Source organism: Brachycentrus maculatus, unplaced genomic scaffold (genome assembly GCF_059751285.1).
Source record: "Brachycentrus maculatus isolate JH-2025_06_01 unplaced genomic scaffold, ASM5975128v1 h1tg000363l, whole genome shotgun sequence".
Classification (NCBI taxonomy): domain Eukaryota; kingdom Metazoa; phylum Arthropoda; class Insecta; order Trichoptera; family Brachycentridae; genus Brachycentrus; species Brachycentrus maculatus.
The window spans coordinates 380217-407838 of NW_028281112.1; the positions used below are offsets into that span (position 1 = coordinate 380217).

At 36.1% G+C, this 27622-nt stretch overlaps 1 protein-coding gene across 1 annotated transcript in view; it reads right to left on the reverse strand.

The window, feature by feature from the left end:
• Positions 1 to 27109, reverse strand: part of sli (slit guidance ligand) — a 62622-nt gene extending 35513 nt beyond the window's left edge. The window contains exons 1-7 of the mRNA XM_088269779.1: positions 27105 to 27109; positions 25765 to 25836; positions 16731 to 16802; positions 15055 to 15126; positions 5489 to 5632; positions 2775 to 3010; positions 1223 to 1358 (exon numbers count right to left, since the gene is read on the reverse strand). Coding sequence (XP_088125905.1) covers positions 1223 to 1358; positions 2775 to 3010; positions 5489 to 5632; positions 15055 to 15126; positions 16731 to 16802; positions 25765 to 25836; positions 27105 to 27109 — 737 coding nt within the window. The remainder of the gene's footprint in view (positions 1 to 1222; positions 1359 to 2774; positions 3011 to 5488; positions 5633 to 15054; positions 15127 to 16730; positions 16803 to 25764; positions 25837 to 27104) is intronic.
• Between the last annotated feature and the right edge of the window lie 513 nt (positions 27110 to 27622).

The window sequence follows — 27622 nt, forward strand, 5'->3', positions numbered from 1 at the left end:
TCAAATTGCAACTAGCTAAGCCTATCATCCTCAGGTTGTAGGTCAGCCAGGGTATTCTGCTCCATGCGTCTGCAATGCACAAGGCCTCATCTTCAGGTTGTAGGACCTATCATATACAACATCACCTAGTCCATGCCTTGGGATCATGTAATCTTTCTGCAGCATCCATGAATGCTTTGGTCTTCCTCTAGATGTCTTTCTATGGCGACTGCCTGGTTCACAATATGATCAGGTTCTCTGCGCCCTATGTGCCCATACCACCTCCAACTGCCTTTCCCCTACCTTACTATTGATGCCTGTTACAGCCAGGCTCCAACGAATGCGTGAACTCTTTATCTTGTCTCCAAGGGACACTCCAGCTGACCATCTGAGCGTTCGCATTTCAGCAGTTTCTAGTTGCCTAGAGTATATGTTGTACATCGTCCGGCATTCGGAGCTATAGAGGAGAGCGTACATACATCTTCTTCTTCTAACCCTTATCCGCACCTAATGGTGCATAGGGCACTGCATCATATTATTATTTTTTTTTTAAACCCTTATCTGCACCCCAATGGTGCATAGGGCACTGTGTCATATTAACGCAGTGTTTTCTTAATCGTTTACACATGAAGGAAAGGTGATCAGCCCTCCGCTTCAGGTACCAGTCCATGGTAGTATTGAATAAATATTACAGTGAATAAATCACTTATATTTATTTTACCCCCCTTGGGAATCGAACCCGGGACCTCCAGAACGGTAGCCGAGCGTGCTGACCATTGCACTACGGAGGCGGACTACGGCATCATATAGAAGCAGCGTAATCTTGATTGTTAAATACACGATCAGCCTTCCGCTTCAGGTACCAGTCCAGGGTCATATTAAATAAATATTATATTATTTTTTGACATCTCATCAAAGATGAAGAAGAATATGAATGTCTGGGCATTTTATCTTTGAAGAGATGTAAAAAAATTATATGAAAATAACTCCTGTAATTGGAAATAATCCAGATTTTGTGAACAAGTATTTGGACACACTCAAAATGTTGTAAATAAATATTAGACTGAATTTTCGTAAATATTAATTTTGAACCTCTTGGGAATCGAACCCGGGACCTCCACCATGGTAGCCTAGCACGCTTACCACTGCACCATGGAGGCGGACAAACATACACGCCGATTATTCCAACTCTAGACCTGACCACTTAAAATTATGGTTATTTCTATACTATGTGGTTACTTACAGTTCTGTGGTGTCGTGCGGGAGTGTTGACGGGAGTCGAGTGAGTGCCCTCTCTCTGCAGTCCACTGCACCATCCGTGCAGCGACATGTGGAGGGGCACGAGGCTTCCAGTGAGCACTCTGTCACAGCCACAGGACCTGGTGATCAGACAACCAGTTGGTGACCAGCCCACGGGAGAGAAATAGCGAGTAATAGGCGTTATATTACAAGGCAAATAGAAAGGTAAACTCGAGAGAGTGGCTCCGCTGCAGCACTGGGGCGCTGCTCAGAGCGGCTGCAGACTGACACGATGATTGCCAACCTTCAGCGTGGAGTACTCGGGCCGTTGTATGAGGGGAGAGAAATAGCGAGTAATAGGTATTATATTACAAGGCGGCGTGGAAGGTAAACGCAGCGTAGGAAGAAGGCGTATATCCTGGCTCCGCTGCAGCACTGGGGCGCTGCTCAGAGCGGCTGCAGACTGACACGATGATTGCCAACCTTCAGCGTGGAGTACTCGGGCCGTTGTATGAGGGGAGAGAAATAGCGAGTAATAGGTATTATATTACAAGGCGGCGTGGAAGGTAAACGCAGCGTAGGAAGAAGGCGTATATCCTGGCTCCGCTGCAGCACTGGGGCGCTGCTCAGAGCGGCTGCAGACTGACACGATGATTGCCAACCTTCAGCGTGGAGTACTCGGGCCGTTGTATGAGGGGAGAGAAATAGCGAGTAATAGGTATTATATTACAAGGCGGCGTGGAAGGTAAACGCAGCGTAGGAAGAAGGCGTATATCCTGGCTCCGCTGCAGCACTGGGGCGCTGCTCAGAGCGGCTGCAGACTGACACGATGATTGCCAACCTTCAGCGTGGAGTACTCGGGCCGTTGTATGAGGGGAGAGAAATAGCGAGTAATAGGTATTATATTACAAGGCGGCGTGGAAGGTAAACGCAGCGTAGGAAGAAGGCGTATATCCTGGCTCCGCTGCAGCACTGGGGCGCTGCTCAGAGCGGCTGCAGACTGACACGATGATTGCCAACCTTCAGCGTGGAGTACTCGGGCCGTTGTATGAGGGGAGAGAAATAGCGAGTAATAGGTATTATATTACAAGGCGGCGTGGAAGGTAAACGCAGCGTAGGAAGAAGGCGTATATCCTGGCTCCGCTGCAGCACTGGGGCGCTGCTCAGAGCGGCTGCAGACTGACACGATGATTGCCAACCTTCAGCGTGGAGTACTCGGGCCGTTGTATGAGGGGAGAGAAATAGCGAGTAATAGGTATTATATTACAAGGCGGCGTGGAAGGTAAACGCAGCGTAGGAAGAAGGCGTATATCCTGGCTCCGCTGCAGCACTGGGGCGCTGCTCAGAGCGGCTGCAGACTGACACGATGATTGCCAACCTTCAGCGTGGAGTACTCGGGCCGTTGTATGAGGGGAGAGAACTAGCGAGTAATAGGTATTATATTACAAGGCGGCGTGGAAGGTAAACGCAGCGTAGGAAGAAGGCGTATATCCTGGCTCGGCAACTCCGCGTATATCCTGGCTCCGCTGCGGACTGACTGGGTGTTGGCAGGTTACCTTCGCACTTGGCGGCCGGCTGGCGGTGCAGCGGGGCCCCGCGCAGGGCGGGCGGCTCCGCGCAGCGTGCGCCGGCGCCCCCGAGGCGCGCGGCGCCGCGCAGGGCCGCGGCGAGGCAGGCGGCGGCGGCCCCGGAGCAGCGCAGGGGGTTCTCGCCCAGGCGCAGGGAGCGCAGGCGCGAGGCGCCGCCCAGACCGTCCAGGCTGAGAGTCGTCAGGTTGTTGTTGTTCAGGGTGCTGGAATATTAACAGAGGGGTCAAGGCGCGCCGGATATTTATATATACATACAAAAGTCGCTAAGTCAAAGACGTCTTCATCTCTTTTGAGACTCGATCCTTTTGACAAATGACATATAAATGCACTTAAATGCCTATGTTATTATACATGTCTTTTTTGGGTCATTGTACCAGATGATGAAGGTTGACTGACATGAAAATACACTTCGTCTCTGTTGAGACATGTATGAGACGAATGACATAAAAATTATCTAATGACATAAAAATTAACTTCGTCTCTGTGAGACATGAATGAGATGAATCATCTAATGACATAAAAATTAACTTCATCTCTGTTGAGACATGTAAGAGATGAATTATCTAATGACATAAAAATTAACTTCGTCTCTGTGAGACATGTATGAGATGAATTATCTAATGACATAAAAATTAACTTCGTCTCTGTGAGACATGTGTGCGTTAATGAAGTATCGAATGGCATAAAATTTCACATCGTCTCTTTGGAGACATCATTATTATTTATAAATCGCGTACTAAAAATGAATCGAATGACATAATACACTTCGTCTCTCTCGAGACTATAATAAAATAATAATAATAATTCGCGTACTAATATATTATATATTTTTTAATTACCTAACTTCCAAGTGACTCTGAAATCTGGCTACGGCTTATGCAACACCGCTTATCATGACCCTACTCAGGCTTCAACTTTATAAGTTTCATAGCATATACCTACTCGTGAGTGGATTTACTCTTTATGTTTAAAGTTACTATAATTTCATGTAATTCATGAGTGAAATTTCTAGGCAGAAACACTCGCCATCTCGCTAGAGGCACGAGCTTATACATCGCGACTGCTCTTCCAAGATCGCGTGACTGTGATTGGCTGCCCAAATCGAATTCGGAGCGCGGAGTTCGAATTTCAAACTGGCCAATGGCGTGAGCGCGTATTCAATTACCCCCCCCCTTACCCCACCCCCCCCCCTCATAGTTCCTTTCAAGTTCAAATTCAATTTCAATGCTCGGTACTATAATTTGGTCCACGCAAAAAACTAGTACATGTAAAAATTACACAAGATCGATTTTAAACAGAGCTAAATTCATAGTTTGATGGCTTGGTGACTTTATATAGCTCGATGGGATTGAAGGTATAATGGCTATAGCTATAGTAGCTTGATGAGTATAGTTTGATCGTTTAATGCATGATGGGTTGATAGCTTGATGACAATAGTTTGATGGGTTGATAGCTTAATGACTTTAGTTCGATGGTTATGCATTAAAATGCATAATGGGTGGCTCTATAGCTCAATGGCATTGTAGCTTGATGGACATAGCTTGACGACTTTAGTTGGATGGTAAAATGTTTGAGGGGTTGATTGGTGGTTTTATAGCTCGATGGCATTGTAGCTTGATGGACATAGCTTGATGACTTTAGTTGGATGGTAAAATGTTTGAGGGGTTGATTGGTGGTTTTATAGCTCGATGGCATTGTAGCTTGATGGACATAGCTTGATGACTTTAGTTGGATGGTAAAATGTTTGAGGGGTTGATTGGTGGTTTTATAGCTCGAAGACTTTGTAGCTTGATGGCTTAATAATAACTTGGTGACTATAGTTTGATGGTTTAACGCACAATGGGTTTATAGCTTGGTGGCTCTATAGCTCGATGGCATTGGAGCTTGATGGACAAAGCTTGATGACCATAGTTTGATGCATGACAGATTGATAGCTTAGTGACTATAGTTTGATGGTTTAATGCACGATGGCTTAATAGCTTGGTGACTCTAAAGTTTGATGGTTTAATGCTTGAGGGCTTGATGGTTTTATAGCTTGATGGCATTGAAGGTATAATGGCTATAGCTATAGTAGCTTGATGAGTATAGTTTGATAGTTTAATACATGTAAGGCTGCAGTTATATCCGGATGCCTCAGAAACTCGGTGTGGAGGAACAAACACATGAGAATAGAAAGTCAAATGAAAATATACAAAACATGTGTTCGACCAATAGCCACTTATGGGATTGAGGCAAGAGCAGATACTTCCAGAACAAAATCTCGACTTGGAACCTCCGAGATGAAGACTCTCCGATCCATAACCGGAAACACATTGCGAGACCGAGTAAGGAATACCGACATCCGGAGCATGTGTAAGACGGAGGATATCGTGAGGTGGGGACGACAACGAAGGCGATACTGGAATGATCATGTAAATAGAATGTCAGAAGACAGACTTCAACGTATCGCCCTCCAAGGCAACCCTGAAGGACGCAGACCCCCAGGCAGACCTCCGAAAAGATGGAAAGACAGCTGGGAGTCTACATCCCAAGAGCTACAAGCGGAGGTACAAACAGAAGGCACGAACAGGATCTAGAAAAAGAAGAAGAAGAAGAAGGGAAGGAAACTTATATCCAGCAGCAGAGTTCAGAATGCTCATGAAGTAGAAAAATAGAAGAAGATAATATAATAAAGTACTTACAGGATTTCTAGATCCCTGAAGATTTTCAACAGCTGGTCGTCAACGCAGGTTAGCCTGTTGTTATCCAGCTGTAGGTTCCTCAATGACGTCAGACCACGGAGAGATCTCCTGTTGAGAGAACTCAGCTGGTTGTGGCTCAGATCCCTGAAGAAAAAAAATGAAAAAAATCAGCACACAACTCGAAATCCTTGTTCAAAAACCTGGAATTCTTCACTCAAGGCAGGATAGGATATTCAAAAGCCAGCATTTTTTTTAAACTCAGGAACATTTAACGCGATCGATTTTATTTTCAAATTTTTGTGGTCAGGAGTTGAAATAATCGGCGGGTACGCATGAGGTTTGTCCGCCTCCGTAGTGTAATGGTCAGCACTCACGGCTACCGTTCCGGAGGTCCCGGGTTCGATTCCCAGAGGGGGTCAAATGATAAAAAGTGATTTTCTCACTGTAATATTTATTCAATATTACCCTGGACTGGTACCTGAAGTGGAGGGCTGATCACCTTTTTTTCATGTGTTAACGATCAAGATAACACTGCGTTCATATGAAGCAGTGCCCTATGCACCATTGGGCGCGAAGGAGGGTTAGAAGAAGAAGAATGTATGAGGGGATGCATGAATGTGGAAGAGGCAAAAAAAGTTTGCAAAGACAGAGTGGTGTGACGTTATATTTTCTCTGCCTACCCCTACGGGGAAGCAGCGTGATGATTAGTTGGTGCCTAAGAATTTTTAGCCTGAAATAAGTTTTTCTACGAAATAAATATATGGCTTTGAAAAATAAGGAATTAAAAATATATATATATTATTTTCAATATACATATGTCTATTAAAACAAGTAATCAAATTCCTGTACATTATTTTTTTAAATGTGCGAGGAAAACGCGTGTGGCTTCTCCCGCAGCCGGTCACGTACTGAATTGTATATCAACTTAACTTAACACTGCATCAATTCGATGCAGTGCCCTATGCACCATTGGGTGCGAAAAAAGGTCTTTGCTAATAGTAGAACTTCAGTTGTAAATTTTTTGAAAAAGTGTATATGTGAGAACGAATTTTGTTGGTTGGAAGATATTGCTTCCTGAAATTGATAGTAGTTTTTTAAAAAAGGCTTAAAAAAGATTCTCTTATCTCACCAATAATGTCTCTAGTGAAATTAGAAATATATATATATATTTATAAGTTCCAAGAATTTGAGTAGTGTGGTTGTCAATAATGGGTAGAATTGGTGAATGTTACACGTGTGTAAAGTGATCACTTAAACCAGCCTATGACGGCTGTAAGCCCCGTAAATGCCCAGACTTCCAAATTCTTCTTCATCTATGTTGAGATGTCAAAAAATAGAAAAAGGATCAGTAGTAGTGTAAATTTAGTTATGAAAATTTTTCAAATGTGTATATATGAGATTGAATTTCGCTTGTTGGAAGATATTGCTTCCTGAAATTGTTGGTAGTTAAAGCGTTATCTTTCCACTGCAGTCTCCCTCTTCCGCAATTATTTTTACCTAGCTGCGAAAGGAAACAAAGAAGATATCCGAACAAAGAAAAATGAGATACGGCCCTTTTAAGGTCCGGAAGTTCTTAATTGGTGGAAAATCTTTAGAGTGGACCTTTTGAGGACCATTCGAGATATATTGCCAAAGCTTTTGTAAAAAAGGAAAATAAAAAAATATTCTCAACAAATTATAATATACAAAATCGTTACACGATGCGTTTAGATGAGGAACACCAAATGGTGCACAAGGCACTGCATTAAAAATATATAAAACTAAAAAGCAATTTTACATCGAAAATGCCAAGTGACACCGGCTGTCTAGAAGCACGCTGTCCGCCATAACAATGTTAAGTATTGCCTGCGTTGCTATTAGGTTATACAGATGGCGCTGCTATTGTGGTAAAAAAAAAATTTGAAAAAATTATGTTTTTACATGTCACAGGTGTAGGTATATAAAAATACGCGCGTATTCGAATGCAACGTTGTGTCGAAATTTCAAAGCAATCGGTGAAATACTTAAGAAGATTTTAGATTTAGAACAAACACATATCCAAATCAATATCTTCTTCTTGTACATGGCGCAGTACGTTCGTCATATTTGTCATTTGTGAACTAGACAGCTGCAGTATACAAACAGATTGATAAATCGCTCATTCCTTTCAACAACGTCATAAATCAAAAAACTTGATTTTTCAGGAGATCATTTTTAAAGTTTAAAAATATAATACAATGTTTTTAAAAAAAAATATCAAGTCACTTATTGAAATTTTCCTGTGCAACAGATCTTTTTAGGTAAACCTGAATGTTTTTTTCTCCATTTGAACAATATTTAGTATGTTTAAAAATATAATCAAACAATACCTTTTCTTCAAAATGCAAAAACAACACTTTCTGGCCTGTAGCGGGTAAATATGAAGTTAAAATACGCCACTTTTGCTTGGATATAGTACATTTTTTGGGCATTCCGAAAACATGCAAAACTGAAAATTGACGATTTTTGATTTATGACGTTCTTGAAAGGAGTGAGCGATATATCCAGAGGCGTGTACTATATATGTTTATATATATATATATATATATATATATATATATATATATATATATATATATATATATATATATATATATATATATATATACTATGCCTTATCCTTACCGGCGGCAGACACATGACGAATACCATCTTTTCTTTTTAACAGAAAAAATTCTCAAAGACCAAATAAATTCCATTACATTATGTAAAGTGATATCGAATAATTGAAAGTTTTGTCCGAATTCTTAGGCGTGGCCAGGTCACGAAAATAGCGAAGAATGCTTCCAAAGACAGACCGGTGTGGTGTTCTATCCTCTCCGCCCACCCCACCCCCTCGGGCGAAGAGACACGACTCTCAGCTAGTTTGCCATCATAAATTTTAAGTTGAGAAGAATTCCGGCTTTGTTTGACGCCGCGTTGAAGTTTTTTTCTGATCGATCGCACTTTTTTCTTGTTTTCTTTTATTGTGTGGCTCTTTGAGTGTTTTAAAAGGGTTTGGAAAGTTTATTCGGCCTCTCCGCACTGAGAAAGTTACAAATTCAGTTAGTGGCATCCAAACTTGGGTTAGTTTGGTCGAAAAAACTATATTAAGGGGGCGAGAAAACTTCCTTGGGGAACACCCTAGCGAGTCGCGTGTCATACCAATACATCTTCTTCATTTTCAAACCCTTATCCGCACCTTAATGGTGCATAGGGCACAGCATCATATAAACGCAGTGTTATCTTGATCGTTAACACACGAAGGAAAGGTGATCAGCCCTCCGTTTCAGGTGCCAGTCCAAGGTAATGTAGAATAAACATTAGAGTGAAAAAATCACTTGTATTTATTTGACCTCCCACCCTGGGAATCGAACCCGGGACCTCCAGAACGGTAGTCGAGGCATGCCGACCAATGCACTAAGGAGGTGACAATATAAAGTAGTATATATGATTTTTTTTTAGCATCAAACAAATAGCCAGAATAATTTAATAACATAAATCTGAATGATAATGATGATAAAAATCATATGAATATATTCAGGGTATCCCATAATCCAAGGTGTTCCTTTTAAGGGGTGTTAGGCAAGCTCATGACTCACCCAAAATGAAAATATGACCTGAAAAGTGCCTTAGTTTTCCACTTTTATGAATTTCCAGAATATCTACGCCTAAGATTAGTTTATCAGTGCCACTTCTTCAATTTTTCATATTTTCTAACTCTAATTAAGATATAATATATATATGTATATATATATATATATATATATATATATATATATATATATATATATATATATATATATATATATATATATTTTTTTTTTATATATATTTTTCAGTAAATATTTTTCAAATGGAGAAAAAACCTTCAGGTTTTACCTAAAAAGATCTGTTGCACAGTAAATATGATATATATATATATATATATATATATATATATATATATATATATATATATATATATATATATATATATATATATATCATATTTACTGTGCAACAGATCTTTTTAGGTAAAACCTGAAGGTTTTTTAAAAAGATCTGTTGCACAGTAAATATGATATATATATATATATATATATATATATATATATATATATATATATATATATATATATATATATATATATATATATATATATATATATATATATATATATATCATATTTACTGTGCAACAGATCTTTTTAGGTAAAACCTGAAGGTTTTTTCTCCATTTGAAAAATATTTACTGTATTTAAAAAAAATAACAAAACAATACCTTCTTCTTCAAAACGCAAAAACATCACTTTCTGCCTTGTAGCGGGTAAATATTAAGTTAAAAATATGCCCCTTTTGCTGGGATATAGTACATTTTCTGGGCATTCCGAAAACATGCACAACTGAAAACTGATGATTTTTTATTTATGACATTCTTAAAAGGAGTGAGCGATATATGAACCTATTTTAAAACATTAGAACTTCATCACTAGAACTTTACTAGAGATATATACAGAAATATATATATATATATATATATATATATATATATATATATATACATATATACATATATATATATATATATATATATATATATATATATATATATATATATATATATATATATATATATATATATATACCTTTTCTTCGTTTCTCTTAGCCTACACAGAGTTGGGAAGCCCTCACCATTTAATATGCCCGGTAGTTCGGCTGTAAGTGGTACAGACGTACGGTAATTCGATTAACGACGCGCAGGGAGTTCGATTCCGGGTTCGCGGACAGATTTAAGTAGAAAATATACCGGAAATACCTCACAGAGGCGGAATGTTATCTTTCAGTGCCTTCTGAATGTAAAAATACACATACAAATTCACATTTATTTCACAGACACATATATTTTTTTTACTATATGTATTACGGCTCTTTAGGCGTGGCCTGTGTTGAGCCGACATACTAACATGTTTAAACAATGTATTATGATTATATTATTTGTCCGCCTCCGTAGTGTAATGGTCAGCACGCTCGGCTACCGTTCTGGAGGTCCCGGGTTCGATTCCCAAGGGGGGTAAAATAAATATAAGTGATTTTTTCACTGTCATATTTATTCAATATCACCCTGGACTGGTACCTGAAGCGGAGGGCTGATCACCTTTCCTTCATGTGTAAACGATCAAGATAACACTGCGTTTATATGACGCAGTGCCCTATGCACCATTGGGGTGCGGATAAGGGTTTTATTATTATTATTATTATTAGTTTTTTTTTAGATTATATACAATACATACAATAAATACGATAACAATTTACAGTATAAAGGTTTTACAATAAAATAATTACTTACTGATGATGATGATGAAAGATCGGCTGTCCAAATTTAAAACACAGTAAGGGACTTTTTTTGTAGTAGGTTTTTTTTTGCATTTATGGACTAAGTAGACTCTACTTAGTCCATAAATGCAAAACAAAACCTACTACAAAAAAATGTCCCTTACTGTGTTTTAAATTTGGACAGCCGAGATGTGTTTAGAGATTATTCAAACGTAGATTTCATTAGTTAATGTTTTTTGACAGTATTTCTTCTTCTTCCAACCCTTATCCGCACCCCAATGGTGCATAGGGCACTGCATCACATAAACGCAGTGTTATCTTGATCGTTAACACACGAAGGAAAGGTGATCAGCCCTCCGCTTCAGTCTAGTCCAGGGTAGTATTGAATAAATATAACTAACTAACTAACTAACTAACCATCACGCCGCTTCCCCGCAGGGGTAGGCAGAGAGTATTCTCTAGCGCCACACCACTCTGTCCTTACAAACATTCTTTGCCTCTTCCACGTTCATGCATCTCCACATACATACCCGCCGATTGTTACGACTCCTAACCTGACTGTTTTCAAGTATTTGGCATACCTGATCGTGCTATGTTTTTCTCGGTCTTCCTCTGCTTCTTTTAATAATATAAAAATAACTCCTGTAATTGGAGATAATCCAGATTTTATAAAGAACTGTAAAAAAAAAAATAATAAATCTATTTTGAGTAAAAAAATAAATGCGAACGCAGTTTGACGCTCCCTGCTTCAAATGACAAAGGACTAAGTCTCAAGAGGTCTAAATGTGAGAAGAGGAGGGGAGTTTGAAGGGAGTGGGGTCATGTAGAGATCCTAGAAACGGAAATGAAGGTAGAAGAATGAGGGACTTCTAGCAAAACGTCGTAAGTCTAAGAGCCAGGCTCTTATCAATACTTTGAGTTGCAGCGTTCTGTATATATAATTTATATTTGAAGCACTAACTTTGTGGTTTTCCATTTTATAATTAAAATGTAACTTTGTTTTAAAATCACTATAAATATTTTATTATAACTTAGTTATAATGTCCACCGGTTTCGAAGCTAACCGCTTCTTTATCAAGTATTAATCAGTCTTGATAAAGAAGCGGCTAGCTTCGAAACCGGTAGACATTATAATTAAGTTATAATAAAATATTTATAGTGATTTTAAAACAAAGTTACATTTTAATTACATTCTGTTTATATATATATATATATATATATATATATATATATATATATATATATATATATATATATATATATATATATATATAATAAAATAAATAAAACCCTTATCCGCACCCCAATGGTGCATAGGGCACTGTGTCTTATAAACGAAGTGTTATCATGATCGTTTTACACATGAAGGAAAGGTGATCAGCCCTCTGCTTCAGGTACCAGTCCATGGTAATATTGAATAAATATTACAGTGAAAAAATCACTTATATTTATTTTACCCCCCTTGGGAATCGAACCCGGGACCTCCAGAACGGTAGCCGAGCGTGCTGACCATTACACTACGGAGGCGGACAATATGTATATATATATATATATATATATATATATATATATATATATATATATATATATATATATATACATATATACACAAATATATATGCATTATATCCTAGTAAGAATCCTAAAATATGGAAATTCATCAAAGTGGAAATATCACGAAAACTAAGGCACCTTTACTGAGGTCATATTTTCATTTTTTGGTGAGTCATGAGCTTGCCTAACACCCTTTAAAAGGAATACCTTGGATTATGGGACACCCTGTATATATTCATACGATTTTTTATTATTATCGTCATTTTCATATTATTATTTAAGTCATTATAAGCGCTATTGAGGTAGCATTTTACGAAAATGGCGCTATGCAAATTATCTAATTTTTAAAATATTATTTTCGACGTAAACTGCGGGAAAATAACATAAACGCGTGTAATAAATGTACGAAAATATCGTCTTCTAACTTTTATAGGCACCTAATGGTGCATAGGGCACTGCGTCGTATAGACGTAGTGTTATCTCGATCGTTACTTACACGAAGGCAAGGTGATCACTCTTGCGCTTCGTGGACCAGACCAGGGTAAGATTATATATATATATACACTAGAGTGTAAAATCACTAATATTTATTTATATTCGATTATATTTATATTGAACCCGGGACCTCAAGCACGGTAGCTAATCACGCAAACCATTATATTCTTCTCCGTCTTATTCTTCATTGCTGAGGGTTGTGACCCTTGTAGAAGCAATGCCTCTTCTCCAGTTATCCCTTGCCTGCGCTGCACGTAGCGATCGAACCACCTCGACTCCATCGGTCCATCGTGTGGGGATCTTCCTCTCCCTCTTTTTACCTACCCATCACAACCAGTAGCAAATATGTAAAATATTAAAAATTCTCTGTCGAGTTCTCCTCGCTAAGGAATGCCCCTGACTCGCGGTAGAGCGTAACTCAATTACAATGGCCCGATTTGACAATATCCTGCAATTAGCGCGCAGGTCCTGCGGGCGCGCGTCCCGGGGGAGACGCCGAGACGCACAATTGGGACTAATTCGACGAATCAGCGCTGCATTCCTGGACACAATGGGCCCGATGACGCCCTGGAGCCTAAACCTGGAACCGTATACAGTAATTCCCGTTTTTTACGTCCCCGGATTTAACGTTTTCCCGCCGTTTGCGTGTGATTATTTCAGTCCCGATGTGGTCTAATGTCTGCGAGAAAGGCTGTTGATAAAAAGGAACAGTTGAAGTTACAGCAGCAGCACGATTACATATATTTCAGGAGATCAAGCACTCTAAGGAGCACTGTATATCATTGTTATCGAACACATTGTGCTTGATAATGTCCAAAGAAGTCGAAACGCGTCACGTATTAACATATACATAAATAAATGTAGAATTCAATCCAACAAACCTTGTTTTATTTTTTATATACTACCCAACAATTCAATATGGAATTCTACCAACTGTCTGCAGTTGTTACAATAAACTGTATATCATAAAAAAGATACCAGCATTTTTTACATACATCATTTGAAGTACCTACCTTGATTTTCCTTCGGTGATCTTAGTGCGATAATGGGTACCGTACCTAAAATTTGCTGTTTTTTTATTTTATTTTAATTATAAGAGGTTAATTTATTTCACTTTACATAGTAGTCATACAGGAGAAAACTACCAAGTGAATTTTTTTTTACAAAAACGTGATCATTGACTATTTGATCTTACTAGCTTAATATTGCCCTGAAAAAACCCCAAAGGATTTTAAACTTGGAAGTATAATATATTGACTTGGTAAAAATGACTAACTGCATTGGTGTTTATTTTGTTGCCAAGCAAAAGTGACTTAAATGGCCCTCCTGAACATTTTACGTTTTGGTAGTTGGTCACTTTTTCCTGTACGACTACGATATTAGTCTGAAAGGGTAAACTTCCCCATGTTAGATGAGGTTATTTTGGTATTTATAGGTTAGGTTATTCTGCATAAGTTTGGGTTATTCTGGGTAAGGTTAGGTAAAATAGTTAAATTTAGTTTAATAAATAAATCTTTAAAGCTTACTGGGCTAAAATAAACCAGATTGTTTTAGGTTATTCCGGATTAGTTAAGGTTATTCTGAGTAAAGTTAGGTTAAGTTAAACAACGAATCTATTAAGCTTTGCTAGGATAAAATAACACATATGAGCGTTGAGTTTATTCTGGATTAGTTTAGGTTATTCTGGATAAGGTTAAGTTTTGTTAGATAATGAATGTATTTAGCTCTGCTGGGGTGAAATAATCCAGAGAAGGTAAGGTTATTCTGTATAAGTGAAGGTTATTATGGGAAAGGTTCGAACACGTTAAATGATGAATGTATTAAGCTCTGCTGGGGTGAAATAATTCAGATTAGTTGAGGTTATTCTGGATTAGTTAAGGTTATTTTTGGGAAAGGTTAAATAATGGATGTGTTAAGATCTGCTGGGGTGAAATAACCAATATAAGTTCAGGTTATTCAGGATAAGTTAAGGTTATTTTTGGGGAAGGTTAAATAATGTATGTATTAAGATCTTCTGGGGTAAAATAACCTAGATTAGTTGAGGTTATTTTGGATTAGTTAAGGTTATTGAAGGTTATTTAATTATTTCTCCGGACAAGCACGGTTGGAAACTGCGGACCATTTAGTAGGGTTAGGTTATTCGCCCGGGCTAGGGAGGGAGCTAGCTAGGGGCCACCGAGTAGCAAGTGTTGTTCATTACTCACAGTCGCACGAGATTTCGTAGGGACGAAAATAGCCCTTCTCCAAGGTGCCGAAGACGGTTATTATTTAGTCGCCTGGAACAGAGATGGTTTCCTTTGAAAACGTGCTTCAAATACACACATAGATATCATACTTTTCTCAGTCTTGCATCTTTTCTGAGTACGGACGTAAATGAACGTCTGTGCGAATTTTTCTCAAAGGAGTATGGACGTTAATGAACGTCCAAGTATATCTGTCAGTTGGTACGATGTATATATACATAAATATATAAATATATAAATATATATATATATATATATATATATATATATATATATATATATATATATATATATATATATATATATATATATATATATATATATATATATATATATATATATATATATATATATATATATATATATATATATATATATATATAATATGGGACAAAGGAAATTCAATTCATTTCAAACCCTTATCCGCACCCCAACGGTGCATAGGGCACTACATCATACATCTTGAACGTTAACACATGAAGGAAAGGTGATCAGATCTCCGCTTCAGGTACCAGTCCAGGGTAATATGGAATAAATATTAGAGTGAAAAAATCACTTATATTTATTTTACCCCCCTTGGGAATCGAACCCGGGACCTCCAGAACGGTAGCCGAGCGTGCTGACCATTGCACTACGGAGGCGGACAAATAAATGTATACAAATTTAAAAATAAATAAAAATAAAAATAATTTGTATTGTAATGACATCTGTGGATATTTGTATTTAACTTTGTAATAAAATAAAACCTAGAGATGGTAAGCCTTATTTTTTTTAAAAATATTTTTACATAATTTTATATAATCTTCATAATACTAGGCATTTTTTTTTTTTCACATCTCATCAAAGATGAAGAAGAATATGGAAGTCTGGGCATTTACGGGTCTGACGACCGTCATAGGCTGGTTTAAGTGATCACTTTACACACGTGTAACATTCACCAATTCTACCCATTATTGACAACCAAACTACTCAAATTCTTGGAAGTTCTATATATGTGAACCAATTTAGAAACCTTGTTCTCGAATCACTAGAACTTCACTAGAGACATCTATTGGTGATATGTAAAGAAGCTTTTTACTAAGCAGAAACTCTCATATTAGTATGTGAGGTCCGAATCCTGGATTACAATCACACACATGAGAAACGCCAGAAAATACCATTTTCATTTTTATTATTTAAGCTTAAAATTTGACCAGACAATTTATTTACAAAATTTTTTCAATTATAATTTTCTGGCAATGCTGAACGATGATCGGTATCAAAAAAGCCAAAATTCATCAAGAATAATAGTACAGTTTAAGTTATATATACGCCGTAGTTAAAACGTTAACTTTCTTTCATAGTCGACGTCTTATTTGAATTTTTTTAAGTATTTAAGTATACTTGTATCTGTATTTTCTGACACAATTTGAGAAGCAGCTAAAAAATAGCAATGTCAAAACTTCTTTCCGCACCCAACGGTGCATAGGGCACTGCATCGTATTGGCGCGGTGTTATCTTGAACGTTGCTTACATGAAAGCAAGGTGATAAATCCTGCGCTTCACGCGCCCTTCTCGTGAAACTTACTAAGGGAAGTATTAAATAAATAAATAAATAATTTTTTGTTAAACAAAAATAAGTAAAAAAATGTACTTACAGTCTTTCTAGCGACGACAGATCTTGGAAGGCGTCTTTGTCGATGGTGTGGATCTGGTTGTCGGTCAATTGTCTGAAAAGAAGAAGAAAACGAAGTTAGTCATTTCTACACTGGACCAGCTCGCTTTGTACAGCTTCAGGAGACTATCTACCCTCGGAATCCCAACTGTATATCATGTATACAACATTTTGAGTGTGTCCAAATTGTCTGGTCAAATGTTGTAAATAAATTGTCTGGTCAATAAGCTTAAATAATAAAAATGAAAATGGTATTTTCTGGCGTTTCTCATGTGTGTGATTGTAATCCAGGTTTCGGACCTCACATACTAATATAAGAGTTTCTGCTCAATAAAAAGCTTCTTTACATCTCACCAATAGATGTCTCTAGTGAATTTCTAGTGTATCAAGAATAATGTTTCAAAATTGGTTCATATATATAGAACTTCCAAGAATTTGAGTAGTGTGTTTGTCAATAATGGGTAGAATTGGCGAATGTTACACGTGTGTAAAGTGATCACTTAAACCAGCCTGTGACGGTCGTCAGCCCTGTAAATGTCCAGACTCCCATATTCTTCTTCATCTTTGATGAGACGTCAAAAAATAATATGAAATAGAACCTTTCAATATATCGGTGACATGACACATCCCTGTTTATTCCGATGTACTGTGAAATACACAAAGCTCGATTTGAATTTTCACGAAATATATATGTAATGCATACATTTTGTATTGCTGTAAAATTTTTAAATTAAGTCCCAGAAACAATACCCATTGATTTTTATTTTAATATAATTAGGTATTTTTTGAATATAAAAAACAAAGCAATACCTCGTATCTTCCCTAAAGAAAAACTTAAAAAAGAAAATACGTATAAAAATTTACAAATTAATTTTCTCAACACTTTTATGGTCCCATTGGTGCATAGGGCACTGTATCGAAGTAACTACATGAAGACAAGGTGATCTGGTCTGTTTAGATTTTTGTAATATGAAGGGATGCAGCTGATGATAAAATTAAAGGAAAAAAATACAGGAGGAAAATGTGGTATAATAGAAAAATAAAAAGGCAAAATGGCAAGGGCACTCGGGGTTGCTTACCATTGGAGGATGTAACTGCTAAATACGAAAGAAAATGGAGGAGGAAAGTAGATATAGTAGAAAAAATAAGTAGGCAAAATGGCTAGGGCACTCGAGGTTGATTTCACGTAGTCGTACTTTTGTGAATGGTTACCGACATGTATAATATATACAAAATGAATTGTAAACGATTTCTCGATTTATTAAAAATAAATATCAAGCCACTTATTGAACATTTTACTGTGCAATAGATCTTTTAAGGTAAAACCTGAAGGTTTTTTCTCCATTTGAAAAATATTTAGTATATGTAAAAAAATAATCAAACAATACCTTTTCTTCAAAATTCAAAAACAACACTTTATGCTCTGTAGCGGGTAAATATTAAGTTTAAAATATGCCTCTTTTGCTGGGATATAGTACATTTTCTGGGCATTTTGAAAACATGCACAACTGAAAATTGACGATTTTTGATTTATGACGTTCTTGAAAGGAGTGAGCGATATGTTATTAGGTGTATTGGACGTACGAGGTATCGCATAATATCGGTCAAAGCAAAAATAATTACTAGCAATGAAATTAGCACAATTTTCAAGCTGAGCTAAGTTTGTCACGAACGGTGTGTAAACGAACTCACCTCGTGAAATGGCTTCCATTACAATCTAACACTCTTTGAAGCAAAAACGCAATTTATACAAATCAGCGGTTCTCAACATATGGGTGACGTCGCCCCCTCCTGAGGACTGCTGAGGTAGCCTGGGAGGCGATCAGACATTAAAATGTGGTTTGGGAAGTCTTTTGAAAGGCTGTCGAAGAGCTTCGTATAAACTAAACTAATACGAAGATTTCAAGAGATTAATACACATTCTTAGTCGTACAGGAGAAAGTGACCAACTAACAAAACGTAAAATGTTCAGGAGGGCCATTTAAGTCACTTTTGCTTGGCAACAAAATAAACATCAATGCAGTTAGTCATTTTTACCAAGTCTATATCATACTTCCGAGTATAAAATCGTTTGGGACGTTTTCAGGGCAATATTAAGCTAGTAAGATATCAAATAGTCAATGATCACGTTTTTGTGAAAAAATGCACTTGGTCACATTCTCCTGTATGAGGACGATATATCAAGAACGTCATAAATCAAAAATCGTCAATTTTCATTCGTGCATTTTTCGGAATGCCTAGAAAATGTACTATATCCCAGCAAAAGCGGCATATTTTTAACATAATATTTACCCGCTACAGGGCAGAAAGTGTTGTTTTTGCATTTTGAAGAAAAGGTATTGCTTGCTCATTATTTTAAATATACTAAATATTTTTCAAATGGAGAAAAAACCTTCAGGTCTACCCTAAAAAGATCTGTTGCAGTTAGTCATTTTTAACAAGTCAATATATTATTTACAGCATTTGAGTGTGTCCAAATACTTGTTCACAAGTCTGGATTATCTCCAATTATAGGAGTTATTTAAAAAAAATACCTTATATTAAAATAAAACTCAATGGATATTGTTTCTGGGGCTTTATTTAAAAAATTTACAGCAATCCAAAATGTATGCATTATATTTTTGGTGAAAATTCAAATCGAGCTTTGTGTATTTCACAGTACATCGGAATAAACAGGGATGTGTGATGTCACCGATATATTGAAAGGTTCTATTTCATATTATTTTTTTACATCTCATCAAAGATGAAGAAGAATATGGAAGTCCGGGCATTTACGGGGCTGACGACCGTTTGGATATTGTTTCTGGGGCTTTATTTAAAAAATTTACAGCAATTCAAAATGTATGCATTATATTTTTGGTGAAAATTCAAATCGAGCATTGTGTATTTCACAGTACATCGGAATAAACAGGGATGTGTCATGTCACCGATATATTGAAAGGTTATATTTCATATTATTTTTTGACATCTCATCAAAGATGAAGTAGAATATGGAAGTCCGGGCATTTACAGGGCTGACGACCGTTTTTATATATTCTTCTTCATCTTTGATGAGATGTCAAAAAATAACATGAAAAACAACTCCTATAATTGGCGATAATCCAGATTTGTGAACAAGTATTTGGACACACTTAAAATGTTGTAAATAAATCAACTAGTCAAATTATAAGCTAAAATAATAAAAATGAATTATATATGAGTAGGTATATATGTGTACATATATAACACTGTGCCGCGTTGACGCTGTGTTATCTTGATCGTTACTTATATGAAGGCAAGGCGATCACTCCTGCGTTTCAGGAACCATTTTAGGGCAATATTAAATACATATAAAATAAAATAAAATAATAAAAACCCTTATCCGCACCCAATGGTGCATAGGGCACTGCGTCATATAAACGCAGTGTTATCTTGATCGTTTACACATGAAGGAAAGGTGATCAGCCTTCCGCTTCAGGTAACAGTCCAGGGTAATATTGAATAAATATTACAGTGAAAAAATCCCTTATATTTATTTTACCCCCCTTGGGAATCGAACCCGGGACCTCCAGAACGGTAGCCGAGCATGCTGACCATTACACTACGGAGGCGGACATATTAGAGTGTAAAATCACTTTTACTTATTTCCACCCCCCCCCCTGGGAATCGAACACGGGACCTCCGGCACGGTAGGTAAACATGCTTACCATTACACCACGGAGGCAGAATTTATACGTAGGTGCTCCAAATTTATAATAAGGGGCATTGGGCAAAAAAGTTTGAGAATCTCTGATCTAACCCTTAATAGGTGTGCGTGGTCAGTGTATTTCTGTTAATGACAGCCGGACAACATAACGCACGATTGGCCCCAAAGGAACGAAAAAATATTGGTTTTTTAAATGACGTCTAGAAGCTTGATTCAATTTGTCGATAAGACGACAATACTCGTATTCACGAATGCTGTTAAAATTTAACCTTGGGCAGAAATGTGGAGGTCCTCGCCAAAAAGCTACATTTCCGACATTGCACAAAGAATTCCTTTAAATGCAAATCTGTTCTGTCTACTGTATTCTATAGAAATCTTAACTACTTCACTAGAGACATCTGTTGGTGAGATGTAAAGAAGCTTTTTACTAAGCAAAAACTCTTATATTAGTATGTGAGGTCCGAATCCTGGATTATAATCACACACATGAGAAACGCCAGAATATACCATTTTCATTTTTATTATTTAAGTTTATAATTTGACCAGATAATTATTTACAACATTTTGAGTGTGTCCAAATACTTGTTCACAAAATCTGGATTATTTCCAATTACAGGAGTCATTTTCATATTCTTTAAGCTTCTTTACATTTCACCAATAGATGTCTCTAGTGAAGTTCTAGTTATTCAAGAACAAGGTTTCTAAATTGGTTCATATATAAAGAACTTCCAAGAATTTGAGTAGTGTGGTTGTCAATAATGTAGAATTGGTGAATGTTACACGTGTGTAAAGTGATCACTTAAACTAACCTATGACGGTCGTCAACCCCGTAAATGCCCAGACTTCCATATTCTTCTTCATCTTTGATTAGATGTCAAAAAATAATATGAAAATAACTCCTGTAATTGGAGATAATCCAGATTTTGTGAACAAGTATTTGAACACTCTCAAAATCTTGCATACTTGGACTGTGCAAGCGCGAGGAGCTCAAAGCTCAATGTTCTCTGGCTAGAGCGGCAGTAGCTTTTGGGCTCCCGATAAGAATGGACCTATGCTTGTTCCGTGAGCGTTGACAGATGGTTTTTTAATGTTTTCAGCAAATAAATCTAAATTATTATATATTTTTACTTCATTTATAATTAATTAAGGGGATTTACTATGAATATTCGTATTTTTCCGATTAAAAATCGTTAATTTTTTATTGTGTAGTGACTACCCAACACCGGAACGCGTTTTTTATTTTAGCACGGGAAGGGAAAGGTTAAAATCATTTATAATGGAATGTAACGTTTTGGTGAGGATCTCCACATATACATATCGCTCACTCCTTTAAAGAACGTCATAAATCAAAAATCGTCAATTTTCAGTTGTGCATGTTTTCGGAATGCCTAGAAAATGTACTATATCCCGGCAAAAGCGGCATATTTTTAACTGAATATTTACCCGCTACAGGGCGGAAAGTGTTGTTTTTACATTTTGAAGAAAAGGTATTGTTTAATTATTTTTTTAAATATACTAAATATTTTTAATGGAGAAAAAAATACAGGTTTTACTTAAAAAGATCTGTTGCACAGTAAAAAGTTGAATAAGTGGCTTGATATTTATTTCCAATACATTGTAATATATTTTCAAACTTTAAAAACGTTCTCCTGAAAAATCAAGTTTTTTGATTTATGACGTTCTTGAAAGGAGTGAGCGATATGTACATAATTGCACCAAATTTCTAAGAAAGTCCATTAGATTCTAACAGAGTACTCTAGCTAGTAATAGCTCTAATTATACCATACCATACGAGCGTAATTAAATCGAAGCGATGGAAAATTTAGTCTTGCACACTTCATATGGAGCTGCATATGTTCCTAAACTCAGTTATAGAACTAACCACAGCGCCATTTTCTATAAGAGACTGTCAAATGGCGTAGAACTACTACTACTGCTACCATCACGCCGTTTCGCCGCAGGAGTAGGCAGAGAGGATGGAACGCCACTGTCCTGACTTACACTCCTCGCCTCCTTCACATCCATACATCTAGTCATACGTGCCCTCCGATTACGCAGACTTTTGACACCGCCAGATTTTAGGTTCTGATTGATCTGATCTTGCCTTTTCGTCTTCGTCTTTCGATCAAGTCTTTTTCTTTATATATATATATATATATATATATATATATATATATATATATATATATATATATATATATATATATATATATATATATATATATATATATATATATATATATATATATATATATATATATATATATATATATATATATATATATATATATATATATATATATATATATATATATATATATATATATATATATATATATATATATATATATCGTTCTGTTTTCCCTCTCACATTCGCCACATATATTTTCTTAGTCATTCTCTCGCTATCCATTCGCTCCACATGTCCATACCGCCGTAAAGAACTCTTCCTAATCTTTTCAATTATTCCTCGTTCAGCCTTACATTCCTTTCTTATATCTTCGTTTTTAATCTGTCATTCAATGATTTCACACACATTCATCTGAGGGAGCGCATTTCAACAGCGTTCACTCTGCTTTCATCCTACCTTTGCCAGTTCCATGTTTCGCTTCCATACATTAGTGTCGATACCAGCACGCCGTTGTGAACCGCCAGCTTGGCTTCCATGGACATATTTTTATTTGGAATCACTCTGTTAAAAGCACCATTTATTCTATTATTAATATGGCGTAGAAGTACGTCAAATATAAGCTAAAACTAATGCTAGAATCTTATTCTCATTTTTAATAAGCCCTCTGTCCTGCACTGCTGGATATAGTCCTCTTCCTCTTCATTCATTTCCTCCGTTCTGCCCATTATTGACAACCTTATCCGCACCCCAATGGTGCATAGGGCACTGCGTCATATAAACGCAGAGTCAACTTGATCGTTTACACATGAAGGAAAGGTGATCAGCCCTCCGCTTCAGGTACCAGTCCAGGGTAATATTGAATAAATATCACAGTGAAAAAATCACTAATATTTATTTGACCCCCCTGGAAATCGAACCCGGGACCTCCAGAACGGTAGCCGAGCGTGCTGACCATTACACTACGGAGGCAGATTATTGACAACCACACTACTTAAATTCTCGGAAGTTCTATATACATATGGACAAATTTTGAAACATTGTTCTTGAATCACTAGAACTTCACTAGAGACATCTATTGGTGAGATGAAAAGCTCAGTAAAAGGTTGGGCGCCACTTTCAGGCGTCAAGCCACGTGTGAAATTGATCTCGCCTGACGTACGCGCCTCCTTTGAGGGATAATTAGCTCCCTCAAGAATGGCCTGCCCATACTAAGAGGAACTTAATTACATCATCTGCTAACATCACTACATCGTAGGTAAACGGTGCAACAAAAAATACATAAGGCACTGGACGCAAAAAAAGATTTGCTTATACCGTCAATAGGCTGAGAGGATGGAACACCACACACTTTCGTCTGTCCTATACGATTTCATAAACATAGTATAATGAGAGACATATCGCTCACTCCTTTCAACAACGTCATTTATCAAAAATCGTATATTTTTAGTTTTGCATGTTTTCGCAATGCCCAGAAAATGTACTATATCCCAGCAAAAGCGGCATATTTTTAACTTAATATTTACCCGCTACAGGGCAGAAAGTGCTGTTTTTGCATTTTGAAGAAAATGTATTGTTTAATTATTATTTTTTAAATACAAAATATTTTTCAAACGGGGAAAAAAAAGCAGATTATACCTAAAAAGATCTGTTGCATAGTAAAACGTTCAATAAGTGGCTTTATATATATTTTTAATACATTTTATTATATTTTTAAACTTTAAAAACGTTCTCTTGAAAATCGAGTTTTTTTTTATGACGTTGTTGAAAGGAGTGAGCGATGTATCAAATTAATACAATTTTGCGGCTATTTGGATGATGAATATCTCAGTAAAGGAAAGAGATATAGCAGAATCTATGATTGTATATGATAGAGGCCAGTTTTAAAGTTACTTACAGTTTGTTTATTGATATAAATTCTTATTGATTATGGAACTTTGAATTAAATATGAAGCTAAAATATACGTCCTTCAGCAATCAAGCGATGCAGGCGAATCTCGGTCTCCGCGCTTCGGTGTGCCGCTTTTGTTGAATCCGCTCGGGAATCTCCGTGGCGAATTCGTATTTCAGTGTGGTCAACTTGATGGCGTGGCCAGACGCCTACAATGCTTTGAGCCGTGTTACGCCAAACAGCCGCAACATGAGTTACGGCCAGTTGCCTTTACACGTTAGTACTGTATATCGCTTTAAAGAGAAGGAAGCCCTAACGGTGTAATATTTTCGATATTTATTTTCCAGTCACTTCTGAACATCCCCTCCATTTCTGGCTTGAAGGTACTTCAATTAATCATAAGGCCTTCGCCCGTTCATCCTTTAATAAAACATTAGCGCTTTCCGAAATTTGCGTTAACTTACCCCCGAGGCTTACTAGAGGGTGGAATTGGACCAATATAACATTTATATATATATATATATATATATATATATATATATATATATATATATATATATATATATATATATATATATATATATATATATATATATATATATATATATATATATATATATATTTATATATATAAATATATATATAAATATATATATATATATATATATATATATATATATATATATATATATATATATATATATATATATATATATATATATATATATATATATAAAAGGTAGTACATATAATACATATCGCTCACTCTTTTCAAGAACGTCATAAATCAAAAAACTTAATTTTTCAGGAGAACGCTTTTAAAGTTTAAAAATATAATACAATGTATAAAAAACAAATATCAAGCCACTTATTGAAATTTTTACCGTGCAACACGTGTTTTAGGTAAAACCTGAAGGTTTTTTCTCCATTTGAAAAATATTTAATATATTTAAAAAAATAATTAAACAATACCCTTTCTTCAAAATGCAAAAACAACATTTTCAGCCCTGTAGCGGGTAAATATTAAGTTGAAAATATGCCTCTTTTGCTGGGAATACACGATCAACACGATCAAGATAACACTGTGTTTGTATAATGCAGTGCCCTATGCACCATTGGAGTGCGGATAAGGATTTGAAATATATATATGGATATATATATATATATATATATATATATATATATATATATATATATATATATATATATATATATATATATATATATATATAAACATCTATGTAGCGATGCCTAATACATATGGCCAGGGATGTATATCGTTGAAGGAATAAATAAATAAAATGTATACTCACAAAGTTTTCAAATTGGACAAGCCACGGAAATCTCCCTCCAGAATTGCAGTGATGTTGTTCCCTTGCAAGTCTCTGGAAGAAAAAAGAAACAAAAAATCAGTATTTATTTAAAAGAATAATAGATACTCGCATGTGAATGGAATCCAAGAACATTGCATCTATACAACATTGAAAAATTAATGCAATATGGATGTTAAATGATGGGCAGAATGGTGAGCGTTATACAAGTGTATAAAGTGATCACTGGAGCCAGCCAATCGTAGGTCTTCAGCCCTATTATTGATTTTATGTGTTTTTTTAAAATAACATACAACTTAGTAGACTAAAGAAATCAGTGTTTATTTTAACGATTAATACAAAAACATACATACGCCATAAATTATAAGCTTAAAAAATAAAAATGAAAATGATGTATCCTGGCGTTTCTCATGTCGCTCACTCCTTTCAACAATGTCATATATCAAAAATCGTCAATTTTCAGCTGTGCGTGTTTTCGGAATGCCCAAAAAATGTACTATATCCCAGCAAAAGCGGCATATTTTTAACTTAATATTTACCCGCTACAGGGCAGAGAGTGTTGTTTTTGCATTTTGAAGAAAACGTATTGTTTAATTATTTTTTTAATATTCTAAATATTTTTCAAATGAAGTAAAAACATTCAGGTTTTACCTTAAAAGGTCTGTTGCACAGTAAAAAGTTCAATAAGTGGCTTGATATTTATTTTAAATACATTTTATTATATTCTTAAACCAAGCGATCTCCTGAAAAATCAAGTTTTTGATGTATGACGTTGTTGAAAGGAGTGAGCGATGTATGTGATTATAATCCAGGATTCGGACCTCACATAATAATAAAAGAGTTTCTGCTCAATAAAAAGCTTCTTTTCATCTCACCAATAGATGTCTCTAGTAAAGCTCTGCTATTCAAGAACAAGTCATAAAATTGGTCCATATATATATAATATAGAACTTCCAAGAATTTGAGTAGTGTGATTGTCAATAATGGGTAGAATTGGTGAACGTTACACGTGTGTAAAGTGATCACTTAAACGAGCAAATGACGGTCGTCAGCCGCGTAAATGCCCAGACTTCCATGTTGTTCTTCATCTTTGATGAGATGTCAAAAAATAATATGAATAAAATACAAGTATAGCCATATTATCAAGTAGGTATTTCACGTCTAACACACTGTATTTGGATCATTATCTCCCAGCTACACACACAAATTCGACAACGCCCTATGGCGTAGTGTAAACAAACAGCATCCCGCGACTCCGGGTTCTAATCCCTGCACTGGCTCATTCGTCACGTCCTTCGAATCCCCACTCCATCCCGCCAAACCTCATCCCACCCAATCCACTATGGCCAAACGTTTTGAATATCTACCCTAATACAAGGTGTAGAAAAACACTTTAGGTCCTTGTATTTTTTTTATCATAGGTGTCTTTACTTGCAGACTTTTATATCCTGTTTTATTATTATTTTAAATTATTGATATATATATCGCTCACTCCTTTTAACAACGTCATATATATCAAAAAACTTGATTTTTCAGGAGATCGTTTTAATCAAATGTATTAAAAATAAATATCAAGCCACTTATTGAACTTTTTACTGTGCAACAGATCTTTTTAGGTAAAACCTGAAGGTTTTTTCTCCATTTGAAAAATATTTAGTATATTTAAAACAATTATGAAACAATACCTTTTCTTCAAAATGCAAAAACAACACTTTCTGCCCTGTAGCGGGTAAATATTAAGTTAAAAATATGCAGCTTTTGCTGGGATGTAGTACATTTTCTGGGCATTCCGAAAACATGCATAACTGAAAATTGACGATTTTTGATATATGACGTTGTT